The sequence below is a fragment of the Octopus sinensis genome, linkage group LG9, assembly GCF_006345805.1.
Source record: "Octopus sinensis linkage group LG9, ASM634580v1, whole genome shotgun sequence".
NCBI lineage: Eukaryota > Metazoa > Mollusca > Cephalopoda > Octopoda > Octopodidae > Octopus > Octopus sinensis.
The window spans coordinates 20,286,181-20,308,156 of NC_043005.1; the positions used below are offsets into that span (position 1 = coordinate 20,286,181).

The 21,976-nt window shown below is 36.9% G+C and overlaps 1 protein-coding gene across 2 annotated transcripts; it reads left to right on the forward strand.

Moving 5' to 3' along the window:
• Positions 1-1,721: 1,721 nt before the first annotated feature.
• On the forward strand, positions 1,722-21,469 carry LOC115215819 (NADH dehydrogenase [ubiquinone] 1 alpha subcomplex assembly factor 2). Of its 2 annotated transcripts, none has more exons than XM_029785134.2 (6): positions 1,722-1,880; positions 4,765-4,854; positions 6,312-6,352; positions 10,659-10,730; positions 19,235-19,280; positions 21,297-21,469. In XM_029785134.2, the coding sequence occupies exons 1-6, from the start codon at positions 1,739-1,741 to the stop codon at positions 21,368-21,370; spliced, it is 465 nt and encodes a 154-aa protein (XP_029640994.2). In that variant the 5' UTR covers positions 1,722-1,738; the 3' UTR covers positions 21,371-21,469. The 2 variants fall into 2 exon arrangements, with proteins under 2 accessions (XP_029640994.2, XP_029640995.1); XM_029785135.2 differs by having other exon boundaries at positions 1,725-1,876.
• The last annotated feature ends 507 nt before the right edge of the window (positions 21,470-21,976 follow it).

Here is a 21,976-nt window from a genome sequence, read left to right on the forward strand (position 1 = left end):
ACCAACATCCTGTCCTGGGGAAGGTTTATCACTGGCCTGCTTAACAATATTGAGGCAAAGTAGGGCAGTGAGCTGGCAGAATCGTTAGCACGCCGGGTGAAATGCCTAGCGGTATTTCGTCTAGTGTTACCTTCTGAGTTCAAATTCCGCTGAGGTCGACTTTGCCTTTCATCCTTTCGAGGTCAATTAAATAAGTACCAGTTATGCACTGGAGTCGATGTAATCGACTGATACCCTTTGTCTGTCCTTGTTTGTCCCCTTCTATGTTTAGCCCCCTGTGGGCAATAAAGAAATAAATATTGAGGCAAAATGGGACCACAATAGACAGACAAACAGATAGATATGTGTGTGCGTTTATTTAATATTTTTCAGTTAAAACAATGCATCTTATAAAATAATACAGGTCATGAGTAGTTCTATTACATAATATTTCAATGTTTAAAGATTAAGATACCTTTTGCAGGAAATTTACATTAAAAAAGGTGCTGATAGCTGATTTCTTTGCTACAGAACAGAGAAATCAGCTATCAACATCTTTTCTCTGTTACCTTCCAGTAATATCAGATTACCATCGACCTGTATTACCAATTCTTATTACTTCATGAAAGCTCTCTCTCTCTCTCTCTCTCTAAGAGAACCGAGCTTTTTGGGGAATGAAAAATTTTTTGTGTATTCATAATCTCCGACATCTAAAATGTAGGAATCTGAAAAATGTTTTTCAAAGAAATGGATTTTTCAAGTTGAGGTACGAAACTAGGATCTTTTCCTTTTGAACGGCACTTTTCAACACAATTTCTAGTTAACTAAACACTTTTAAACTTCGTATACTGGTAGAATGTGTTTATAAAACATCATTTTTTTTGGCTTTATTGAGAAAATTCTATATGTTGTAACATATTTCCACTTCAATTTCGAGCATTTCGGCAATTTTAACCAATTGCTTACTTCCATTTAGGTAAATAACATTCTGTGCATAATGAATATGTCCCTCCTTTAAGAAACAGATTGGGTTTATTTACATTTGTGAAGAAAAAAAGATACCCTTCCCCCACCCCTAACTCTAAAATAGATTGAAATGCAATAGATCGATACTAGGGTTATAATTATGGGTGACAATTTCATATGACACCGCTACGGAAAATGAGATTTTTTTCTAGCAGTGTCAAATGAAAATATCACCCATGATTATGGCCCTAGTATCGATCTATTGCATTTCAATCTATTTTAGATTTAGGGTTAGTTAGGGTTGGGGAAGGATATCTTTTTTTCTTCACAAATGTAAATAAACCCAATCTGTTTATTAAAGGAGGGACATGTTCATTATGCACAGAATGTTATTTATCTAAATGGACGTAAGCGATTGGTTAAAATTGCCGAAATGCTCGAAATTAAAGACGAAATATCTTACAAACTATAGAATTTTCTCAATAAAGCCAAGAGAAAATGATGTTTTATAAACACATTCTACCAGTATACGAAGTTTAAAACTTTTTAGTTACCTAGAAATTATGTTACAAAGTGCCGTTCAAAAGGAAAAGATCCCGAAACTGCATAGGCCCCGATTGTTGGGAGCGAAATATTGTGATCTAAGCCATTATGCGATATTTACATTTGACTGGGTTGACAAGAATTAAGAGTCTCAGTTACAAACATTGTACAAGGCATCTGCTAACAGCTGAGCAGACTGGACTATCAAGGGAGCAATCAAGGGAGGTAACTCTAAACAGGAAGTAAACAAATGCTGCGTGTTCGATCGAAAATGTCTCGGAGAGCGAAATGGCTGTGGGGACTATTTAAAAATTCTTTGTATTCTGTCAGACAACAGAAAAGAATCATTGGAAATGATTATTTTGGGAATGTATATTACGAAAAGGAAGCAAGTAACTGTTTCTTTTTGTTTAAAAAACAAACAAACAATTTTTTTTCTCTTGTATCAATTATGTATATTAAACATAACTTAGTGGAATGAAATTATGTAACATTGAATGTCTCTATCAAGGGTGTTTCAAAGTATCAAAAATGTTTTATTTGTTCCTCGTCGTGTCTTTGTCTTTATAGCTACGAAACTGCATGTTGAATTGCTGTTGTTTAGGTCCAAATCAATTTTAATTAAGTAGACCTTTGATCAAAAGCATTCCAGGCATGACCATTCCATATATTCAAGGACATCGAGTAATACCTTATCTACCGTGTCATTCTCTTTTTTTAACGTTGATAGAGTGCGATCTGAAGGTTATTTGACTGTTATTTCTAAGAGGTCGAGCTATAATGGAGATTCCTACGATATCTCATGTAGATAGTACCAAGTTCAGTTTCTACCGAAGTTGGCTTTGCCCTTCTTCCTTTCGATAGGCGGAGGTAAAGATCATGGACCGCACCCCCTTTGCGATATTTTTGGTTTCTTTATTACAGGAACACACTATATCGAGGGCAAAGATTCCGAATCTGCAAAAAAATCTGCATTTCAAAATTTAAATCCTCCCCCCCCCCGCTAAATTTCTTAAATTTTCACTTTTTATTAAAATTTTTTTGGGCAAAATGCATAGAAAATACAGAGATTATGATGCTGAAAATAAAATTCTGTAAAACTAGGGATAGATGAATGGTTAGTGAGAGCTGTGCAAGCCATGTACAGGGACGCTGTCAGTAAGGTGAGGGTTGGCAACGAGTACAGTGAAGAATTCCAGGTAGAGGTCGGGGTCCACCAAGGTTCAGTTCTCAGCCCTCTCCTATTTATCATAGTCCTCCTGGCAATAACAGAGGAATTCAAGACAGGATGCCCCTGGGAGCTCTGCTATGCTGACGACCTTGCTCTAATTGCTGAGTCACTATCAGAACTAGAGGAGAAGTTTCAAGTGTGGAAGCAAGGATTAGAATCGAAGGGCCTTAGAGTCAACCTAGCTAAAACCAAAGTCCTAATAAGTAGGAAGGTAGACAAACCACAAATCCCTTCAGGTAGATGCCCCTGCTCAATCTGTGTGGAAAAGGTGTAGGTAGAAACTCTATAAGATGTACCCAGTGTAAGCTATGGACACATAGGAGGTGCAGCAATATCAAAGGAAGGCTAACTGGGAAGATAGTTTTTGTATGTGACAGATGCTCAGGAGCAATAAACAATGAAAATGTGCAGAGAACAACTTCCGCCACATTCCAGGGAGAAAAACTAGAAGTAGTTGATAGCTTCTGTTACCTAGGTGACCAAGTCTGTAGCGGGGGGGGGGGGGGCGCTGAAAGTATAGCTGCTAGAATTAGAATAGCCTGGGCAGAGTTCAGAGAGCTCTTACCTCTGCTGGTGACTGGCTTCCATGCTGGTGGCACATAAAAATGATGCCAGTGGCATGTGAAAAAACATTCGAATGAGGTTGTTGCCAGTGCCACTGGACTGGCTCCTGTGCAGGTGACACGTAAAAAACACCATTTAAGAGTAGCTGTTGCCTGACTGGCCCTCATGCAGTGGCATGTAAAAGCACCCACTGCACTCTCGGAGTGGTTGGCATTGGGAAGGGCATCTAGCTGTAGAAACTCTGCCAGGTCAGATTGGAGCCAGTCCTGAGTCAAATCGTCCAACTCATGCTAGCATGGAAAGCGGAAGTTAAACGATGATGATGATATATATACAGACACACCTCGACTTAAGTCATTTCCATTTTAGTTGTTCTTAATTATACGTCAGTTTTCAAAAGTAATATATGGAAAAATAAAAATCAAGTTAAGTCATTTCACTGGACTTTACCTCTGTCCGCTGCAGATATTGGAATATTAAAATCAATAGAAAACCATTAAAAGTACATAAAATCATGTTACTGTACAATAAATAAGAATAAAAGCATATAAAATCATATGAAAATACATACAGTAAATGTTAAGATACACACCATAAAGTAGTGTAGCTTAGTGAACGAAATCATGAAATCAGCTGTGTTATCTAATTTACTGATCTTTTGGAGCTTATATTGCACTGTAGTTCGAGTATCTGCCATTAGATGTCATTGTCACTCATGATTCCCGCGATTGTTTTGAATTCAGATTTGTTTATGTCTGTTTATCGGCTACTTTCTCATTCTTGTTTGTTTGTGACTTTATTTTTTGCCCCCGTGGCTCCTAAGAAAATTAAATGTGAAAGTTCTAAGTGTCATACTATAATGCTGGAAATACAGAACTGGCAATGGTTATTATCTAGCCCAGGGACAAATAAATTCAGCCTAGCCGAGCTTAGAGACAAGTTTCTGTGATAGTGATAGACTGATATCCTCTCTATGGAGAGATTTATCACTCACCTTCTTACTATTGCACAAAAGCTGAACACTGCTCGCCAGAAGGCTCTCAGAACTTAGGAGACATCTTTTCATATATCTTAATACAGCTATCACAGCTGGCTGGAACTCTGTTAGATCATCTAGATGGAGGTCCTTAGCCATCTAGTGCCATGTCACTACTAACAAAAGTAGGTTTAAATGTCCTGGCATTTGAGAGTTAAATAACTTGGTGATAGATGGTGCACCATGTTGGTTACAGAAAACAAACCCTGTTGACCTCTTGGATTGGACTAACTGAACATGGGGCAAGGGTTCAAATCTGCTACTATCCAGAGAGAAAGATTTCTTTCTCATCTGTTGAGCACCAAAGTGGAGCTAAGCCTTTAAAAGTTTGCCAAAGTTCTGGAGACATATAATTGACTGTTAATTAGCTGATTAACTTTTTTATGTGAATTTATGAAAGATTACAGAAAATTCAAACGATCAATCTATTTCTCTGAAATTTCAGATCCTTCTCGAAACTTGAAAGGGGCTCGATGGGTTGAACGTGCAGATGGAGATCAGATGACACCCCCAGATATGCCTGTAGAATGGGAAGGTAATCCAGTATTTCTTCTTCTTTCATTTGTTTAGCCCTTTATGTAACTTTTGTGTGTGTGTGTGAGAGAGAGAGCTAGAGAGAGAGTGTGTGTGTATGTGTGTGCATGTTTACTGGTATTGATAGCCAAGTTGGGCCTCATATATTATTGATGCTACTGTAAATGCAAGAGATGTGCTCAAGAACTGAAAGTTACTCATCTTCTTCTAGTCAAATGTATTTCAGTTTTCAGGGTGGCATTATCAGAAGTAAGTTGGGTTATACCCTTTGTCCAAGCTAAGTGATGTGTATAAAGAGTTAAAATTATTGTAATAATGTTACATTTTGCTATACTTACTTTGGTGTACATATGATGTCATTTACTCAGGGTGGGTTGAGCTAGCTCTAACCAATCAGTTCATCATGTCCCCCACGTATGCTGACCACATCCAATGGTTGACTGCTGTTAAGGCTGTAATAGATATCCACCCTCAGTTCCACTGCTGAAACCCATAAATGTAGGGGCCAGATTGTGCTTCCATATCTGCCTTTACTGTCACCAGCCACATCTACAACTCAACAGTGAATGACAATTATGGCTACAGTGTCTGCACTATCTGATGTTCTTGATTTCCCAGGAGGGTATTTCTGTGATAAATTACTGAACATTTGGCATAACTGGCAGACTTGTTTCTTTGGAATTACTGCCAAAACATTCAGTATGGAAGAGTAGAATGTTTATTGAAAGAATATTTATTGAAAAGACTATTTTATTTGAATTAAAGAATAAAGAATAAAAATAATAGATGAATACTATCAAAGAAATGCAAATGCATAAATATCAACTGAAACAAATAATTATTTTTGTTTTAGAAATACTGTAATTGTTGTAATGAGCCATCACTGGATATTTTTCTGTTGAAAGTATTTGATAATGGAAATATTTGAATAGAAATATAATGAAGCGTTTACATTCTGCATTATGTCTTTAATATCCTTCCATATTTTAAACCAATTCACCTGAGGCTACTTCTGGCTTATTGGCAACCCCCCCCCCCCCCCAACAAAGTCCACCTATTTTAGTGTGCAGGTGTTTAATTTAAAACTTAATGTAGTAATTTTATGCAAGAAGCTTTTTATAGGTTATGCTATAAATACCAGATCAATACAGAAATAAATACAGTAATGCCTCAATATATGAGTTAATTCATTTCCAGAGAATGCTCATAAAGCAAACATTTGTCAACAGAAAATAAAACTTGTAAAACCAAGGTCTCGTAAAGCAGGTCTTTGTAAAATGAGGTATTACTGTATGATACTAATTATTTAAATTCAACAAAATTCTTGATTAGTTTCAAATTAGAACATATAGGTATGTGTATTTGAGAAGAAATATAACTCTGAAATAGTAATACTATGTTATGTTTTATTTTATGTGTTTGTGTCTAATGTAAATTACTTAATGGGAATTTTTCCAGCTTGGATCCGTGGCAAGCGACAAAATCCACCAACAGAAGAGGTAAGAAAACTTCTTTGAAGTGGTTTTGTGTAACTTAAGCTAAGGTAAGATATTTTCTGATAACTGCAAATTGTTGAAGTAGTAAGGATCTGGATATTAATGGTTCGAATTCTGTCAAATAAAGCTTTCAAGTTTATTGAATGTAAGAGTCCCAGATGATCTGGTATGTATTTCTAACGTTTAGCTGAAGTGAGGAGATGCAAAATAGTGTCCTCTCTAGAAACTTGAAAAAATGCCTGCAGTCATTTCATTTCATTTCATTTCATTTGGGTTTGAGTCCATGCTCAGGCCAAGTCGAAGACTCCACCCTCAGAGTCTGGTGTGGTTGCCAGGTTGTATTCTCTGCTTAAATTTGACATGTGTAGGAGCGAGTTTGAGTCAGTTTGTGCTCGTTGTGTATATCCTGGGAGATGGGGTTCATCTCTAATGGTGCTTAAGTATCTATCCAGTTGCAATTTGAATGATTCCACACTGCATCCTGATAGATTTCTGACATGTACCGGAATGGAGTTGAACAGTTGTGCTCCTCGAACCAACAGACTTGATTCTCGCAGGGTTTTGCTGCCTGGCCAGCTTTTTGTTGATTGGTGGCAGCTGGCAGCGTCTTCCGTGGCGCAGTGAGTGGTAGGTTTTGATACCAAAGTTTGGCACCTTCTGCTCTATCATTTTCCAAATGTATATAATTCGGTATCGCTCAAATCTTCTTTCTATTGAGTACCTCCTCAAGGTTTTGAGTCTTGCCAATAGTCCAGGTCCCTCGTTTCTGAGAAGTATGAGGTAAAATTTCTTTGGAGCGATTCTATCTTAGATAGTTGGCCCTTTGTTGTTGGTGACCACAACTGAGAACAGTAGTCAATCCTCGGAAGTATACTGTTCCAGAGGGTTTTCATTGTTGAGGTATCTCTTGATTTGAAGGTGCGCAAGATCCACCCGCTGTACTTTCTTGCAGTAAGACAGACTGAGTCAAGGTGTTCTCTGAATTTTAGGTTGGTTCCCATGTGGATGCCTAAATCTTTCACATACTGTTTTTCCATTATTTGTTGTCCTGATGGTTTCTGTAGTTTGTTGTATTTTTCAGATCTTGATCTGTTCCGTAGCGAATTAGTTCAAACTTCTTATCATTGAACAACATGTTGTTTGTTTCCTGCCATTTATATATGGTGGTCAGGTCCTTTTGTAAGGCCTCTGTATCCACCTCGTCTTTGATTGTCTCATGACCCTGGTGTCATCAGCAAAGATGAGACGTTGCTGGTTGTATCTTCATCTATGTCAGAGATGAGGATGAGAAACAGGATTGGGCCGAGTACTGTACCTGAGGAACACTGCTGGTCACAGGTGATGGTGTTGAATGGGTTCCATTCACAGTGACTGTTTGAGTTCTATTTGTAAGGAACTCGTGTATCCATGTAACAACTTTTCTCTCCTAGGGCCGAGTACTGTACCCTGAGGAACACTGCTGGTCACAGGTGATGGTGTTGAATGGGTTCCATTCACAGGAAGGCAGGAGTTTGATTTCCTTCTAGGCAGTGCTCATTATTTTGAGAATTATATCAGGTAACTAGGAAAGAGAAGCTAGGTGTCAAGGTTATGTAGCAAAGGGAGATGTTGAAAGTCAGGTGTTTGATAATGTTCTGCAATATGAGGATCAAAGGTACGAGGTGTTCTGAATTGCAAGACAATGTATCAGAGAGAACTGGGATCTTGTTGGTGAGAAATGTGTGCTGATGGCTAATGATATGCTCACAATTAGTGATTCTGAAAAGAAGTGCCACTATAAAAGGCTGCTAAATGTGGAGAGTGCATGAGAGAATAAGGGTTTTCCCAACTTAAACTGAATAGAGAGACCAGCTACCCTAGTTGATAATAGGATGATAAATAATGCAATTGAGATTGTAAAAGCAAGGAAAACCTCTGGTCAATCAAGAATTAAATTTGACTAAGCAAAAATCGAACTTCTAGTAAGCAAGAAAAGAGATTGAACTCCCTTCAGGAAAACAACTTTGCTTGATATGCTGGAAAGGTGAAGGTAGAAATTCCATATGGTGTACCAAGTGCAAGCTATAGATTCTAGGGTTGCAGTGGAATCACAGGAAGGTTAATGTAGAAAGATTTTGTATGTGAAAGATATAGTAGAGCAATAAATACTATGTCCAGATGGGAAATAGATTCTCTCAAATTATCTCAGGAGGCTCCCTACAAATAGTAGATAGTTTTGGTTATCTTGGTGATCTAATTAGCAACAAGCTAATTAGATCACCAAGTTCTGAAAGTATACTTGCTGAAATAAAAATATGATGGAGAAAGTTCCAGTGAGTTATTATCTTTGTTGATGACAAAAGATCCCTCAATGAAAGTGAAAAGCAGAATGCATGATGCTTGTGTATGAAAAGCAATGCTACATGGTATGAATGGTATGAGAAGTGACTGGTATTGGTTTCATTAAAAAAAAGTATTCAGTACACTTTGCATTGGGAAAGACATCTGGTTGTAAAAACCATGTTAAAGCAGACATAGGAACTTGGTACAGTCCTCTTTTGTTGGAATATGTCAAGCCATCCAACCCATTCCAGCATGGAAGATGGACTTTAAACGATGATGATGACCTTTGAGTAGTAAGTAACCCAATGTCTTACACATTCAGTAATCCCAATTCAACTATCATTTAGTGGGTAAATTTAGCCGCAAACTTGTAGGTCAAAGGTAATTTAAAAAGAAACTTTGAAAGTCACAGTAGTTTGCAAGTATTATCATGTTTTGTTCTTATCAACATTTCAACACCTGCCTACTCACTACCTCTGATCTTGTTTCTTTCCCACCCCCATCATCATCATTATCATCACCACCACCCCACCATCCTTTCCTCCTTTAATGTTTTTCTGTTTGTGACAACATATTCAAATGTTACAATTTCAAGGGAAATAACCTCATCTGTATTCAGTGTGGTTCACAATAAAATACAGTGACATCCTGATCTAAGCATTGGAATTTTCTGATCTGTTTGTCTGCTACCTGCTATGTATTATTAGGATAAATTTGTTCGTATTAACCTTGCTACCTTCTCATAATAAAAAAAATAAAAAATAAAAAATTAATTAAAATGCTACAACTATATGATGAAATTGAAGCTGTAATCTATTATAAATAGACCTCAAGTGGCCTGAACTCTTTACATGAACACCACCCTGTACTTAACTCCATGTCCCCCTACATGGCCTTGCTATTTGCTTTTGAGCCAAATTAACTAACTAACTAACATAAATGCAATATATTATTTATATATTTGTAATACATTTGCCTGTAAAATTAGTATTAATTATGTTTCTGATATATTGTTTCTTTTAGAATGTGCAGCTCAGTGGGGCAGGTAATGTCCTTAATTCACTGGGGCTGTAGGTTCAAATCAGACCATGAATGCAGAGAGCTATGTGTGATGTGTAAGACGTGTGATGATGCTGTATGGCAGTGAAATATAGACAATGAATGTTAAGGACTATAAAAGTTTGTGTAATATATATGAGGTATGAGAGTGAGGCAGGAACAGTGAATGTAGAAGGCTTTATGTGCGATATTTATAAATTGTGTGATGATGTATGGTGGTGGTGATGGATATATATGAGACTACATGTGGTGTGTATAAGATGTATGATGTTGTATGGCAGTGAAACACTGACTATATCAGATGTGTATATGAATCTGTGTGGCAATTAATATTGTGTGCATGAGATGTGTGATGGTGTATAGCTATAAAGCATTAACAGTGAACTTAGAGGACTATATGTGGTGTTTGTGAGATGCATATTGAGGTATTCTAGTGAAACAGTGAATGTAGAAGTCTATATGAAGTGCATGAAATTTGTGTAATGGTGTATAATTGTTAAATATGGACAGTGACATGTGTAAGAGAATTGTATGTATTGTGCATAAGATGTATGCTAGTGAAACACTGATAGTTAATATTAAAGACTCTGGCATAAGGAAAATGTGTCATGGAATTAAGGACAATATGAGATATGTGTAGCGAGTTGTATGCCAGGTGAATGTATAGGATTATATGTGGTGCATGTTGTATGGCCATGAAACATGGATAATTTGACTATATGAAATCTGTGCAAAATTTGCAATGCTTTATAGTGGATAGTAAATATTAAGACTCTCCAATTAGTGAACTGGAGGGAATCATGAATAGTCTGCTTGATGTGCATTGTAAATTTAAAAGAAAGTTTGAGTATAAATGGATTGAGAAGATTCCAAATGTAACAGTTCTTTGATTTCTTTAAATTTGAATGTGATTATTTGTTTGTTCTAGGAAATCCAAAGAAACTATGCAAAAATGATGAAAACTATTCACCGAGCTAAGGAATTAGAACAAAAATATGCAGTTAGTATGATTTCTCCTTTCATATTGATGTTTTTTCTGTTGAAAGTAATTTTGTCATGAAATGTTCCTTCCAATAAAACTTTATGTAATATATACATAATTTAGGACAATGGTTTAAAAGCACAATAAATCTGTAGAATTTGGAGTTTAAAGGGAATAGGAAACAAAAAATTTTCCAAATACCTTCTTTGTTTCTTTATGAATTTTCCAGTACAATTACAAACTTCCTAGTGTACCTATGTTACTGTTGTTCAGACATAGTTACTAGTACACCTGCCTAGTTATTAGTGACTAGATATGTTGACACTAGTGATCAGGTAGGTGCACTAGTACAGTAATACTCAGGTGCAGCAGTACCTGAGCACTGCTATAGTTACCTAGCCACTAGTGTACTTATCTGGTATGTACTGTTCCTATCTACCTATTGTATCAGTTCATTAAGAATGAAATGTTCGATTTTCTTATGCACCAACTTTGACAGTCATTAACTCTAATGTTTTATCCTGACAATTCTTTATTTTTTCAACTTTGAAGAGTTACATCATCACTTTTTGAAATGCAATTCATGGTGTCTGATTATATTGTGAATATTCTCTTGCAAATCAATCTTTATGAACCAATAGATAGATAAAAAATTTGAGTTGTTTATGAATATGAGTTCTGTCATGGAACCAATGCATTCCAGACAGCTCAAAACATCAATGAGCTGTTTGGTGAAGATGTGGTCAATGAGAACACTGTACATCAATGGTTTGAGAAGTTCTGGTCTGGTGACTTTACTCTTGAAAATTGGCTCCTTAGTAGACTTGAGACCAAGGTGGATAATGATGAGCTAGAAATTGTAGTGGAAACAGATACATTTCAAACTATGCGTGAGTTAGCAGCAATGTTTGATGTTTAAATTCCAACTGTATTGGACCATATGAAACAAATTGGCAAGGTAAAGAAGCTGCACAAGTGGATACCACATGAACGGAATGTGTCTCAAATGATATGTTGTCTTGAAATTTGCTGTTCTTTGCTGTCACAGCATAAAAGCGAACCATTTTTGCATCGTATTGTTACGTGTGATGAAAAATGGATTCTTTTCAACAATTGCAAGTGTTCTGCATGGTGGTTGAATAGAGACAAAGTGCCAAAACACAATCCAAAAAAGAATATTCACCAAAAAAAGCTAATGGTGTCTGTTTGGTGGTCAAGTGCTGGTGTCATCCACTACAGCTTCATGAGACCTGATGAGTCAATTGCAGCAGATGTATACATCAACCAATTGGATGAATTGATGAGTGAACTTGCAATTAAACAGCCGAAATTGGTCAACAGAGACAGTCCAATTCTCTTGTAAGACAATGCTCAACCACATGTTGCACAAAGAATGCTACTCAAGTTGCTGGAACTCAACTTGGAAGCATTCTGTCATCCACCATATTCACCAGACCTTGCACCAACTGACTATCATGTTTTCCAGGCATTAGACAACTTATGGCAAGGAAAAAAAAAACATCAGATCTGAAGAAGATGCAAAAGCAGCCGTTTGTGATTTCATCACCTCTTGCTCTCCAGAATTCTTCACTGCCAGTATAAGTTACCAATAAAATGGCAAAATTGTGTTGATAATTTAGGTGCATACTTTGGTTAACTCCATTGCCTTTTGTTGAGATAAAGTATAATAAACTTTCAGTTCAAACTCGGACATTTCATTCTTAATCACCTGATATGTACCAGTTTGCTGTTGCTCCAACCTGGTCACTGTTGTGCCTCCATAGTTACTAGTATAATTACCAAGTTGCTTCTCTGTCTATCTACTTGGCCACTGTTGTTTCTCCCTGTTTACCTGTTTACTGTGTTATCAACCTAGTAGTTGGCTTATCTACCTTGTCACTAGTTTACCTACGTGATTACAAACACAGCTTTAAATTAGACTGACATCTTGACAACATCTTAACATTGTATAAAGCTGTACATTTACCAAAGTCTTACTTAAGTACCATTGCAGTGCCACATATTATCTGTAGCATTAATTTTAGTGATACTGGGTTCTGCTGGGAGCAATACAGAAAAACAACTGCTGTGCAAGATAAGAAAACAGGTGATTGTGATGATCACAAAATGTGTAATCACTTACGTACTATACCTGCAAAGCCACACATAGGTATGAAATAAGAATACTTCATTATAAGTCTTAATAAGTACCATTGCAGTGCCACATAATCTGTAGCATTAATTTTAGTTGGATACTGGGTTCTGCTGGGAGCAATACAGAAAAACAACTGCTGTGCAAGATAAGAAAACAGGTGATTGTGATGATCACAAAATGTGTAATCACTTACGTACTATACCTGCAAAGCCACACATAGGTATGAAATAAGAATACTTCATTACTCTTAAGCAGTCACTTTATCTCCACTGCAGACCTCCTTATCAGGTACTGTGTTTTGGGCAATGTAGTGTGGGGAACTCATTCCTTTCCAAGCTATTATTCTACAACCAGAAATTACAGGATCACAAGTGAGTGAAATAGCTATACTGAAAATTGGAATTTTAAAAACAAATCTAGTTTACCAGGTGCTTGCACTATAATGCTATAATACACACATATGCATGTGTGTTTGTTTGTATGAGTATGTGCACATGTGCATGCACACACTCACACACAGAGTTAACCATCTGCCACATCAATTGAAGTATAAGATCACTGACAGCCATTTAGAAACTAATTTTTTAATAGATTTATTGATACAGATGCCTGAACGCACATACTGATATACATACATATTTTCTGATTGTAAATTCATGTTCTTTATATATACATATGCATACACATTTATACGTATATACATGTAAGGATTGCCCCAAAAGTAAAGCAAAAGTGGGCATAACTTTTTCATTAACTAACATAGATAATTTAAATTGCATATGTTTGTTGGGAAATAGTAATTCTTCCTTTATACAAAGGTACTACTAACATAGACTCCAACATGCAATGTATTTGCATCATCATTAAACCTATCCGTTGAATCTTGTTTCAAAAAGTTCAAGTTTTTAAAAAAAATAAATGCTTTGATCAAGGCTTTCTTTACCTTTCTCCCAGCAATAATTTTAAATAACGATGAGAGGAATTAGATGCTGGTTTGGTCATGTGATGCATATGGATGTAGACAGGTGTGCACGGAAATAATGATCTCAAAACACTGAGCCTTACAAAGGAGATGATAAACTGCTTGCTGTTCATGATACAGCTACTTTCCAGAAAAGGAGACTGGCACCTTTGTCAACTGAAACAGCAGTTGTGCGTTTCTGTGCCAATCATTGGCCCTTGAACTTCTTGACCTTGAAAAAGTGGTGTGGTGTCATTCTGTTAGCAGAAATTTTGTTTTGGATCATACAAATATGGCCATGTTTCATCTCCTGTCACTACAGTCATCATCATCACCATCATCATTTAACGTCCATTTTCCATGCTAGCATGGGTTGGACGGTTCAACTGGGGTCTGGGAAGCCAGAAGGCTGCGCCAGGCTCAGTCTGATCTGGTAGTGTTTCTACAGCTGGATGCCCTTCCTAACGCCAACCACTCCATGAGTGTAGTGGGTGCTTTTTACGTGCCACCTGCACAGGTGCCAGACGAGGCTGGCAAATGGCCAAAAAAACATTATCTTCGTCTTCAAGCACTTCTACCTTTCTTTTCTTCAAGTGCTGAGGTACCCATTTTCCACCATCTTTTGTAATACATTGTGACCACAGCTCAGTTATGCAGCAACTTCACAGATTGTGGTTCATTTGCACAAATCAATTCATCTTGTTGGTGAGTCATGTCAGTGTTTGCAGCAGATGGTCTCCCACTGCATGCTTTGTGTTCAATACTATTCCTCCTTCTTTAAACTTCTTCATTGATTTGTGTACATTGCTCTTGTCATTGGTGTCAACTCCTTAAACAAATTGTGGATGTTAGCCAGCCTGCACCCTTCCTTTTGTTAAGATCTCACTGATGACACATTGCTTCTGCTTGGAACCCATTATTTGCCTTCAATAAAGAACAGGATTAATAGTTAGTTTAGAAGAAGAGTGACTGTACTAACATGTGCAAATAAGTAACCTATGTCAATTAATAAAAAAAAAAAATTACCAACTTTTGCACTACTTTTGGGACAATCCTTGTGTGTGTGTGCGCATTGTAAAGGCAATGAACAATAAAAGAAAGGAAAAAGGTAACCCAGATACTTATTAGCTTAATGCTTTCAAGGAAGGGAAAGACTCTTAAACATTTTGGATTCTAGTCCTTCATAGGAAGAAAAGCAAGGAGTGAGAAAGAGGAGAAATGGATGTGAGAAAAAAATAAAATAGTCGAGGAATTAGGAGCTAGATGGGAATGTAGTTCTATAGGAGGGGGAGGACGAGGTGGGTGTGTAAGCACATGTATAAAAGTGTATTTGTGTTTAGAGATGGATATATGGGGAAAGTGGTGCGTGTGCTTTTTTGGATGTGTGTAGAAGTGTGCATGTGCGGAAGTATAGTGGTTTAGGTTAGTGATGGTGTGAGGTGTTAGTGTATGTTTGAAGGGAGGAGGTGGGGTTGAGTACAATTGTGAGGTAAAAGGTAACGCAAGAGGAATGTGGAGGGTGTAATGGAAATTTGTGCAAAGACATAAACGTATGACACAGTTACATGGGTGGTGTGTATGAACAAGCAAATCAAAAATGAGAGAAATTGCAAATTCAGGGAGAAAAGAGAAGTGAGAGAAAAATCAGAGAAAAATTAATTACAATACAACGCTAGCCAAAAACAAATGAATTCTTTGAGAGAAGTGTTATTTAAAAATCACACTACACTGAGAAATAAGTTTAGTTTGGTGAGACACAGAAAAAGGCAAGAGGAACCCATGTGCTGGAGTGTAAAGCAGTTTCTTTTCTTTTGGGTTTTTCCTACCCACTTTTCCTCTTTCTCTCTTCTATGCTTTTCTTCTGATGAAGGTCTAATGTCTGAAATGTTAAGAATCATTCCCTTTTAAGTGTTAAGCTAATACAGTCTTTCTTAAAACTTGTCCTTTCTGTGTTGTCTTTTTCTTTCTTTTATTGCTCATTGTATTCACAATATATTTTTAATGCTTATATAGATCTTTTATATGTGTGTAGGTGCATGTGTGTCATATGGGAAATGGGGTGAGGTGCAAATCTAGGAGGGTTAGTTGGGGTACATAAGTTATAGATAGCTGGATGTATATTCTGAGAAGGACATTTTATATATTTTTGTTGATAGAAATTGGTACCACCATATCAAGTGAGAACTTGTGTCCAGTTCAGGAGGAGATTTATATCTCATTTTCTCTGTTCTGTTTCTGTGCAAAATGTATATTCTGCATAACTTCAGTTTATGTAGCTGTCATTACAAATAGGTACCATCAGACCATCTTAGAAAGTTATATGAGATGGATTGGTGTCTCATCATCTAAAGAAAGATTTATCTCTTCTGTTTCATTCCATGAAAACCAGAAGTAAACACTAGTCTTTAAGGGTCACTCAGGTATCATTTATGTTTTAAGATATATATTTTTTTTAATTAAAAAGTACTTCTGAGGAATTGTACTTGTTTCACAAAAGATTTGATCTATCTGAGGCTATGTGTTGAAATTGAAGCAATTATGTCAGGGAAAATAGGTGGTTAAAATAACCTTAGCAAAGGCGGATGTATTGTTTTCAGTCGTGTTTGTTTGTTTGTCTGTGGACAAGATATCTCAAGAATCACTGGATGGATTCAGATGAAACTTTCAAGGATGTTTGGCCTCGTGACTGGCACAAACTGATTAGATTTTGGGATCAATACAGTACCGGACATGGATTCTGGATTATTTGTTATACTTACTTTACTTGACATGAAGTATCATGATCTCTGATTATCACCTTGAAAGCACGCTCATGGTTTCCACATAAATTATGGCAGTGTTGTTGTTTCCAAAGTTTTATTTTCGTTTCTCTATTATTAATTTTACTCGCGTCTCTATCTGAGTAGAAACTGATGAATAAATAAATCAAACTATATAAACAAACGGTAGCAAAACTGTTCAGAAATTAAATAACACTAACATATTCCGTAACAATAATAAATTTAATTTATCCTTGACAGTTTTTCGTTTTACCAATTTTGAATATATCGCTCCTGTTTAAAACTTCTTACCTACTTTATTTCATAAAAATTGGCTACAAGAGCCTTACAAAGAAGTAGCTGTGGGCTGGACAAAAACACAAATGACAATGAATGAAAATGAAAAGATGATTGGAGGGGGAAGGCAGACAATGCCCACCGATTGCAGCTTCCCAAAAACATTGTTCTCTTTTTTATTTTTATAGAAATAAGCACAAAATGAGGTATTGAACCTCTTACAATTATTTAACCATGGACACAATATGCTCACAAAAATGAGGCGCTAAGCCTCTTACCTTTTGTCCAATAAAGTTTCAACTCGAGGCACTAAAGCTCCTGCTCCTCTTCCTGACTAGGCTATTTGCCTCCTTGAAGCACTTTGATGGTGTTATGTTGCACTTTAGAGCAAATCTATTAGTGTCCTTGTGGAATGAGTCCAAAGTTCTGCATAGATCACTTTCCCATATGACCTCCACAGCTACCTGTGTAGGCCAATTGGGGTCCTCCATGCAGTCCAGAACCCCTTCCCTTTGGCATTTTCTTTCCAACTTCTTAATGAAGTTCTGTACAGCCCCTCCCTTGTGAAAGAAGACCACATATTCCAACTCCAACTCCATGGGAGTGGTCATAGTTTCCTCCGTCGGTGGCACAATTTCCACTGACGGGGTTTCGGGACATGCTGGCAGTGTACCACTAACTGCCGGCAAAGTCCCATTCTTTTTTTGCTTTTTCTTCCCTTGTGCTACGGAAGGGTGAAGTTCTTCCGTTTTATCCGGAGGATCTTCCCTCCCTCCTGCAGCCTTCGGTGGGCCACCATTGTTGCCCACTTTCTTCCTCTTACGGCCTTTTTTTGAGGAGGTTTCCACCTCCCTGACTGTTTCTATCTCCCCCTCTGACTGGGGAGGGGTAGATTCCTTTGTCACCAACTGTTCCAGGACCTTGTTCTGGTCCTGGGGACAGTTTTTTTTAATATAGCCTGGTTCCAGGCACAGGTGACACACCGTTGCGTATTTAACACCCCTGGAAATAAACTTAATAGTTGGCAGATGCTCTGCCAACTCTTTCTTAATATCTATTTTCGGAAAGACAGTGAAGGTGTCGAGTGATTTTGAATAAGTCCTCAACACCACTCTGTCCTTTCCCCTAAATCTTTTAACCACTGTTTGGGTGGGACAATCTCCCACTCCAAAACTGTGACCAATTTTTTTGCCATGTTAAAGAAAGTTCAAGAAAGAAATAAAAAAAGTTCAAACAAAAAAGTCAAAAAAACTTTGAAGAAAGAAAAGTGGAGTAAGAAAGAAGGAAGACAGTTCCAAAAAACACAGCAAAACACAATTCTGGCTAACCAGTACTCCTGGCCAAAGATACTCCAACAACAACAGGGACACAGTAGCAGGAACACAGCTCCATAAATTGGTTAAAAAATTTAACAAATTTCTTTTTTAAAAAAATTCTACAATTTTTGGAGGCGGGATGCACCCCCAAAACAACACAGTTCTCACACTTAAGTGAGACAGCACAACTATAGGCAGACAAATACCTGGAATTCAGTAGGGATTTCTTGTTCTAACAAAATAGACAACAAACCCCCACTGAATCCCCAAAAAACAAATTCTTACCTTATAGCTGCGCCTTCACAGTTCTACACTTCAAGACCACTGCATAGCAACGTCTTGACCACATTCAGTGTAAAAACAACACTGAGTCACACATGCGTAAGCAAGCTGCCTTACCTTCCTGACAATTGCATTTCTAGCCCTGCCTTGAAGGAAGCTTTACTTCTTGGTCTCACGTTTTTGTGTGCAACGATATTGTTAAACTTCTATTAACAATACTATATGCAGGTCCTTTCTGTTTTCTTTCATGCACGGATAAATTTTTCACTATAGCCCTTAATGGTCATAAAGACTATATCAGTAGATAGACTAAAAAAGGCCTTCATAGAGAAAACTGTCCCTGTTCCCACTGCTGACGACACACACACAGCATTACAAACATGGCCGGCACACGCACCTTCACATTCTATGATTACCATTGGGGGTCAATCAGGTACCAGACAAGGATTCTGGATTTTTTTCTGTTTTTTTTTTACTTAATTTTCGAGAGTGGTCAGGTTCATTTTTAGTATTCTTGTTTGTGAGAGCAGTCGAGTTTATTTCAGATATTCTCATTTTAAAAATCATCACTGGCTAATTGTTGAGAGGACGTTGGAGTTACTTTGGCAAAGGTTTGCACCCTCTGAGTGCTCTTGTTCAAAATGTTCCCATTTTTAAAATCATTCTTCCTGTTGTTTTCTGGTTTGTTGTAATAATTAATATACTTTCTGAAGATGTGTGACAATTCTCAAAGTAATCTATTCAATTTTCAGAGTGCATCACCCAAATTTGAGGAAAATGTTTTACCTCGGACACGAAGTAAGTAATTTATAGAAAGAAAACTCTTTTATTATTCTTTTGTTAGTGGTTGGGGTCAGGGACCCCAAAAATCTTAGGTAATATCTGTAGCTGTCTTACTCTTGGCAGCATCAGGGATCCTGTAGCATGAATGTCTGAGACAATATCTACAAATATCTTAGCTACAGCAGCTTCAGGGGCCATATAGTCCGAAGATCTGAGATAATGTCAACAGCTGTCTTACTCATAGCATCATTAAGGTCCATGTAGTATGAAGGTCTGCAACCATCTACATTTATTGTTCTCTTGACAGAGTCAAGGATCCTATAGTATGACAGTCTGAGACAATGTCTACAGCCATCTTGCCCATGGTAAGGTCAGAGTCAATTAGAAAGAAGGTCTGAGTCAATGTTTACAACTATGTTATTCTTGTCAGGGTTGGTGGCCATGCAGTATGTAAGTCTGAGACATCTACTGCTTTCATATTGGCCACTGTGCTAAGATGACACATACTATGGCCACTGTGCTAAGAAGCAGACAAGTACTGACAGGTTGAGAGAGATACCTGAAAACCTGATATTTCCCTCTGACAAAACTTAATAAGTACACAACACATTCCTTGGATAATGGAACAGTACCTTTAATGATTCTACAAAAAGAAAATAACTGTGTCTCCTTGGCGTAAATCTCTGTGTTACCACATGTAGCAACCACGATTGAGAACACGCCATTCTTCTTCGTAAAGATAATTGTAAGTACATCCCGAATTCTAGAAAAACCATACACACAGTTTTATATATCAGCACGCACCACACATGACTATATACACAAACCAAATTTAAATCATACTTTCTTCTTCTTTGCTGAGGCATTACAGTGAGTATCATGTGCACATTATAAACACACCAACCATTGAATCCTTACATCTCTTGATTGTACATATAATTGTATCTTTTTTCAGTCACACATACAATGAGGAAAGCGGGAACAGTTAACAACAAAAAATAAGATCTTATTTATATATCCCCCTAACAAGTGCGCACATTATAAACACACCAACCATTGACTCCTTACATCTCTTGATTGCACATATAATTGTATCTTGTATACACACATATAATGAGGAAAGCGGAAACAGTTAACAACAATAACAACAAAAAATAAAACATCTTAATCTCCCTAACAAGTGTGCTATATCTTCACTTCTTTTTTTTTTCTTCTTTTTCTTTGTTTTTTGAGATTTGCCAACACTACACCTGATTTTCTCCCCTCCATACACACACAATTATGTATCTGACTGATACACTGTTCGCTTTCCAGACATTTGTACATTACTGCATATACTTTATATGCGCTTTTGACAAGTTGTGGTGCACCTGAGCACTGTATACAATAATTTCATTATTATTATTATTATTATATTATTTGAGATATACAGATTTTTAAAATCATTTATGTGACATGTATTTAAATACCAAAGCAATTGCAGGTATATTAACCCTTTAGTATTTAAACCAGCCATATCCGGCTAAAATATTCAGCCTTGTTTTATCTTCAAACTGGCTAGATCTGGTCTCTCACACTTCCCCTACAATGTTATTCTAAAAATAAACAATCATTGAAATATCAAAGCTACACGGTAATGCATGACCAAAGCAAATGAATGTGAATAAATAAGCTTTACATCTGATAGAGAAATCTGAATGCTAAAAGGTTAAATAAGATACAAGATAAATTTTAGATTTTATTGAAATTATTTTCTCACACACACACCATATACGCATGCATGTATGCATGCATGCATACACACACACACAAGTAGAAAGAGAGAAGGTATGGATGAATGTTATATAATTATGATATATAAATATGGATTTGGGTGATAATAAATATTATGGTATGTTTATATAGAAGTATTTGGACAAATGGATAGATGGTGTTAGAATATGGACAAATGTATGAAATGGTGTATAATGTATTGGTATGTGAATATTTTCACTCTTTTTGTTGCTCTTTCTCTTTTGTCTTTATTATTAGGAGAATTCCCAGAATATCCTGAATATGAAATAATACCTGGCGAGAAGACAGAAACTGATGATAAAAAGAAGTGATAAAATAAATATTGTTTCTGAATAATTTATTCCTTTTCCAATGTTATATTTTGATTTCATTCCTTAGATTCATAATAAAGATTTTTGTATTGAACTGAATGAATCTCTCTCGTTAAATTTATTGCTCTCTGTTCTAGTTTGACCGTAGATCTATGGCTGAAACTAGTAAATGAGTATAAAATCATTAGTGATGATGATGATGATACCTCCTTTGCCCTACTGTCCTCCCCCTCCCCCTCTTCCCCCTCCTCCTCCTTCTAGCAGCAACAGCAGCAATCATCCCCTCTATTCTACTCCTATGTTAACTCACTACTTTCACCTTTCTCTCTCTTCCATCACTGCTGTGGTGATTTGCCCAGAAGGACAAGTGTTTTTCGTAGATTTTAAGTTCTGTTGGATCATTAATCCATTGGACTTATTTCTCTTCTCTTTAGCGTTAAGCAGGTATGAAATGGAATCTTCTTCTGGGTGGGATGCTGGTCTCTTGCAGGTGACTTTACCTTGCTAATAGAATTGAATTTTTCACCTATCTTAGACTCGTTCAATGACCAGTTTTTTCTAGATCCTAAATGACTGAGAAATTTGAAAGAATGATCTTTGATAGGA

Excerpts from the sequence above, each read along its gene's own strand:
- LOC115215819 (XM_029785134.2), top strand. The coding sequence starts at position 1,739 with ATGCTGCGTGTTCGATCGAAAATGTCTCGGAGAGCGAAATGGCTGTGG. Across the intron at positions 4,855-6,311 it reads TATGCCTGTAGAATGGGAAG|CTTGGATCCGTGGCAAGCGA; the intron begins GTAATCCAGTAT and ends GAATTTTTCCAG. Across the intron at positions 10,731-19,234 it reads AATTAGAACAAAAATATGCA|AGTGCATCACCCAAATTTGA; the intron begins GTTAGTATGATT and ends TTCAATTTTCAG.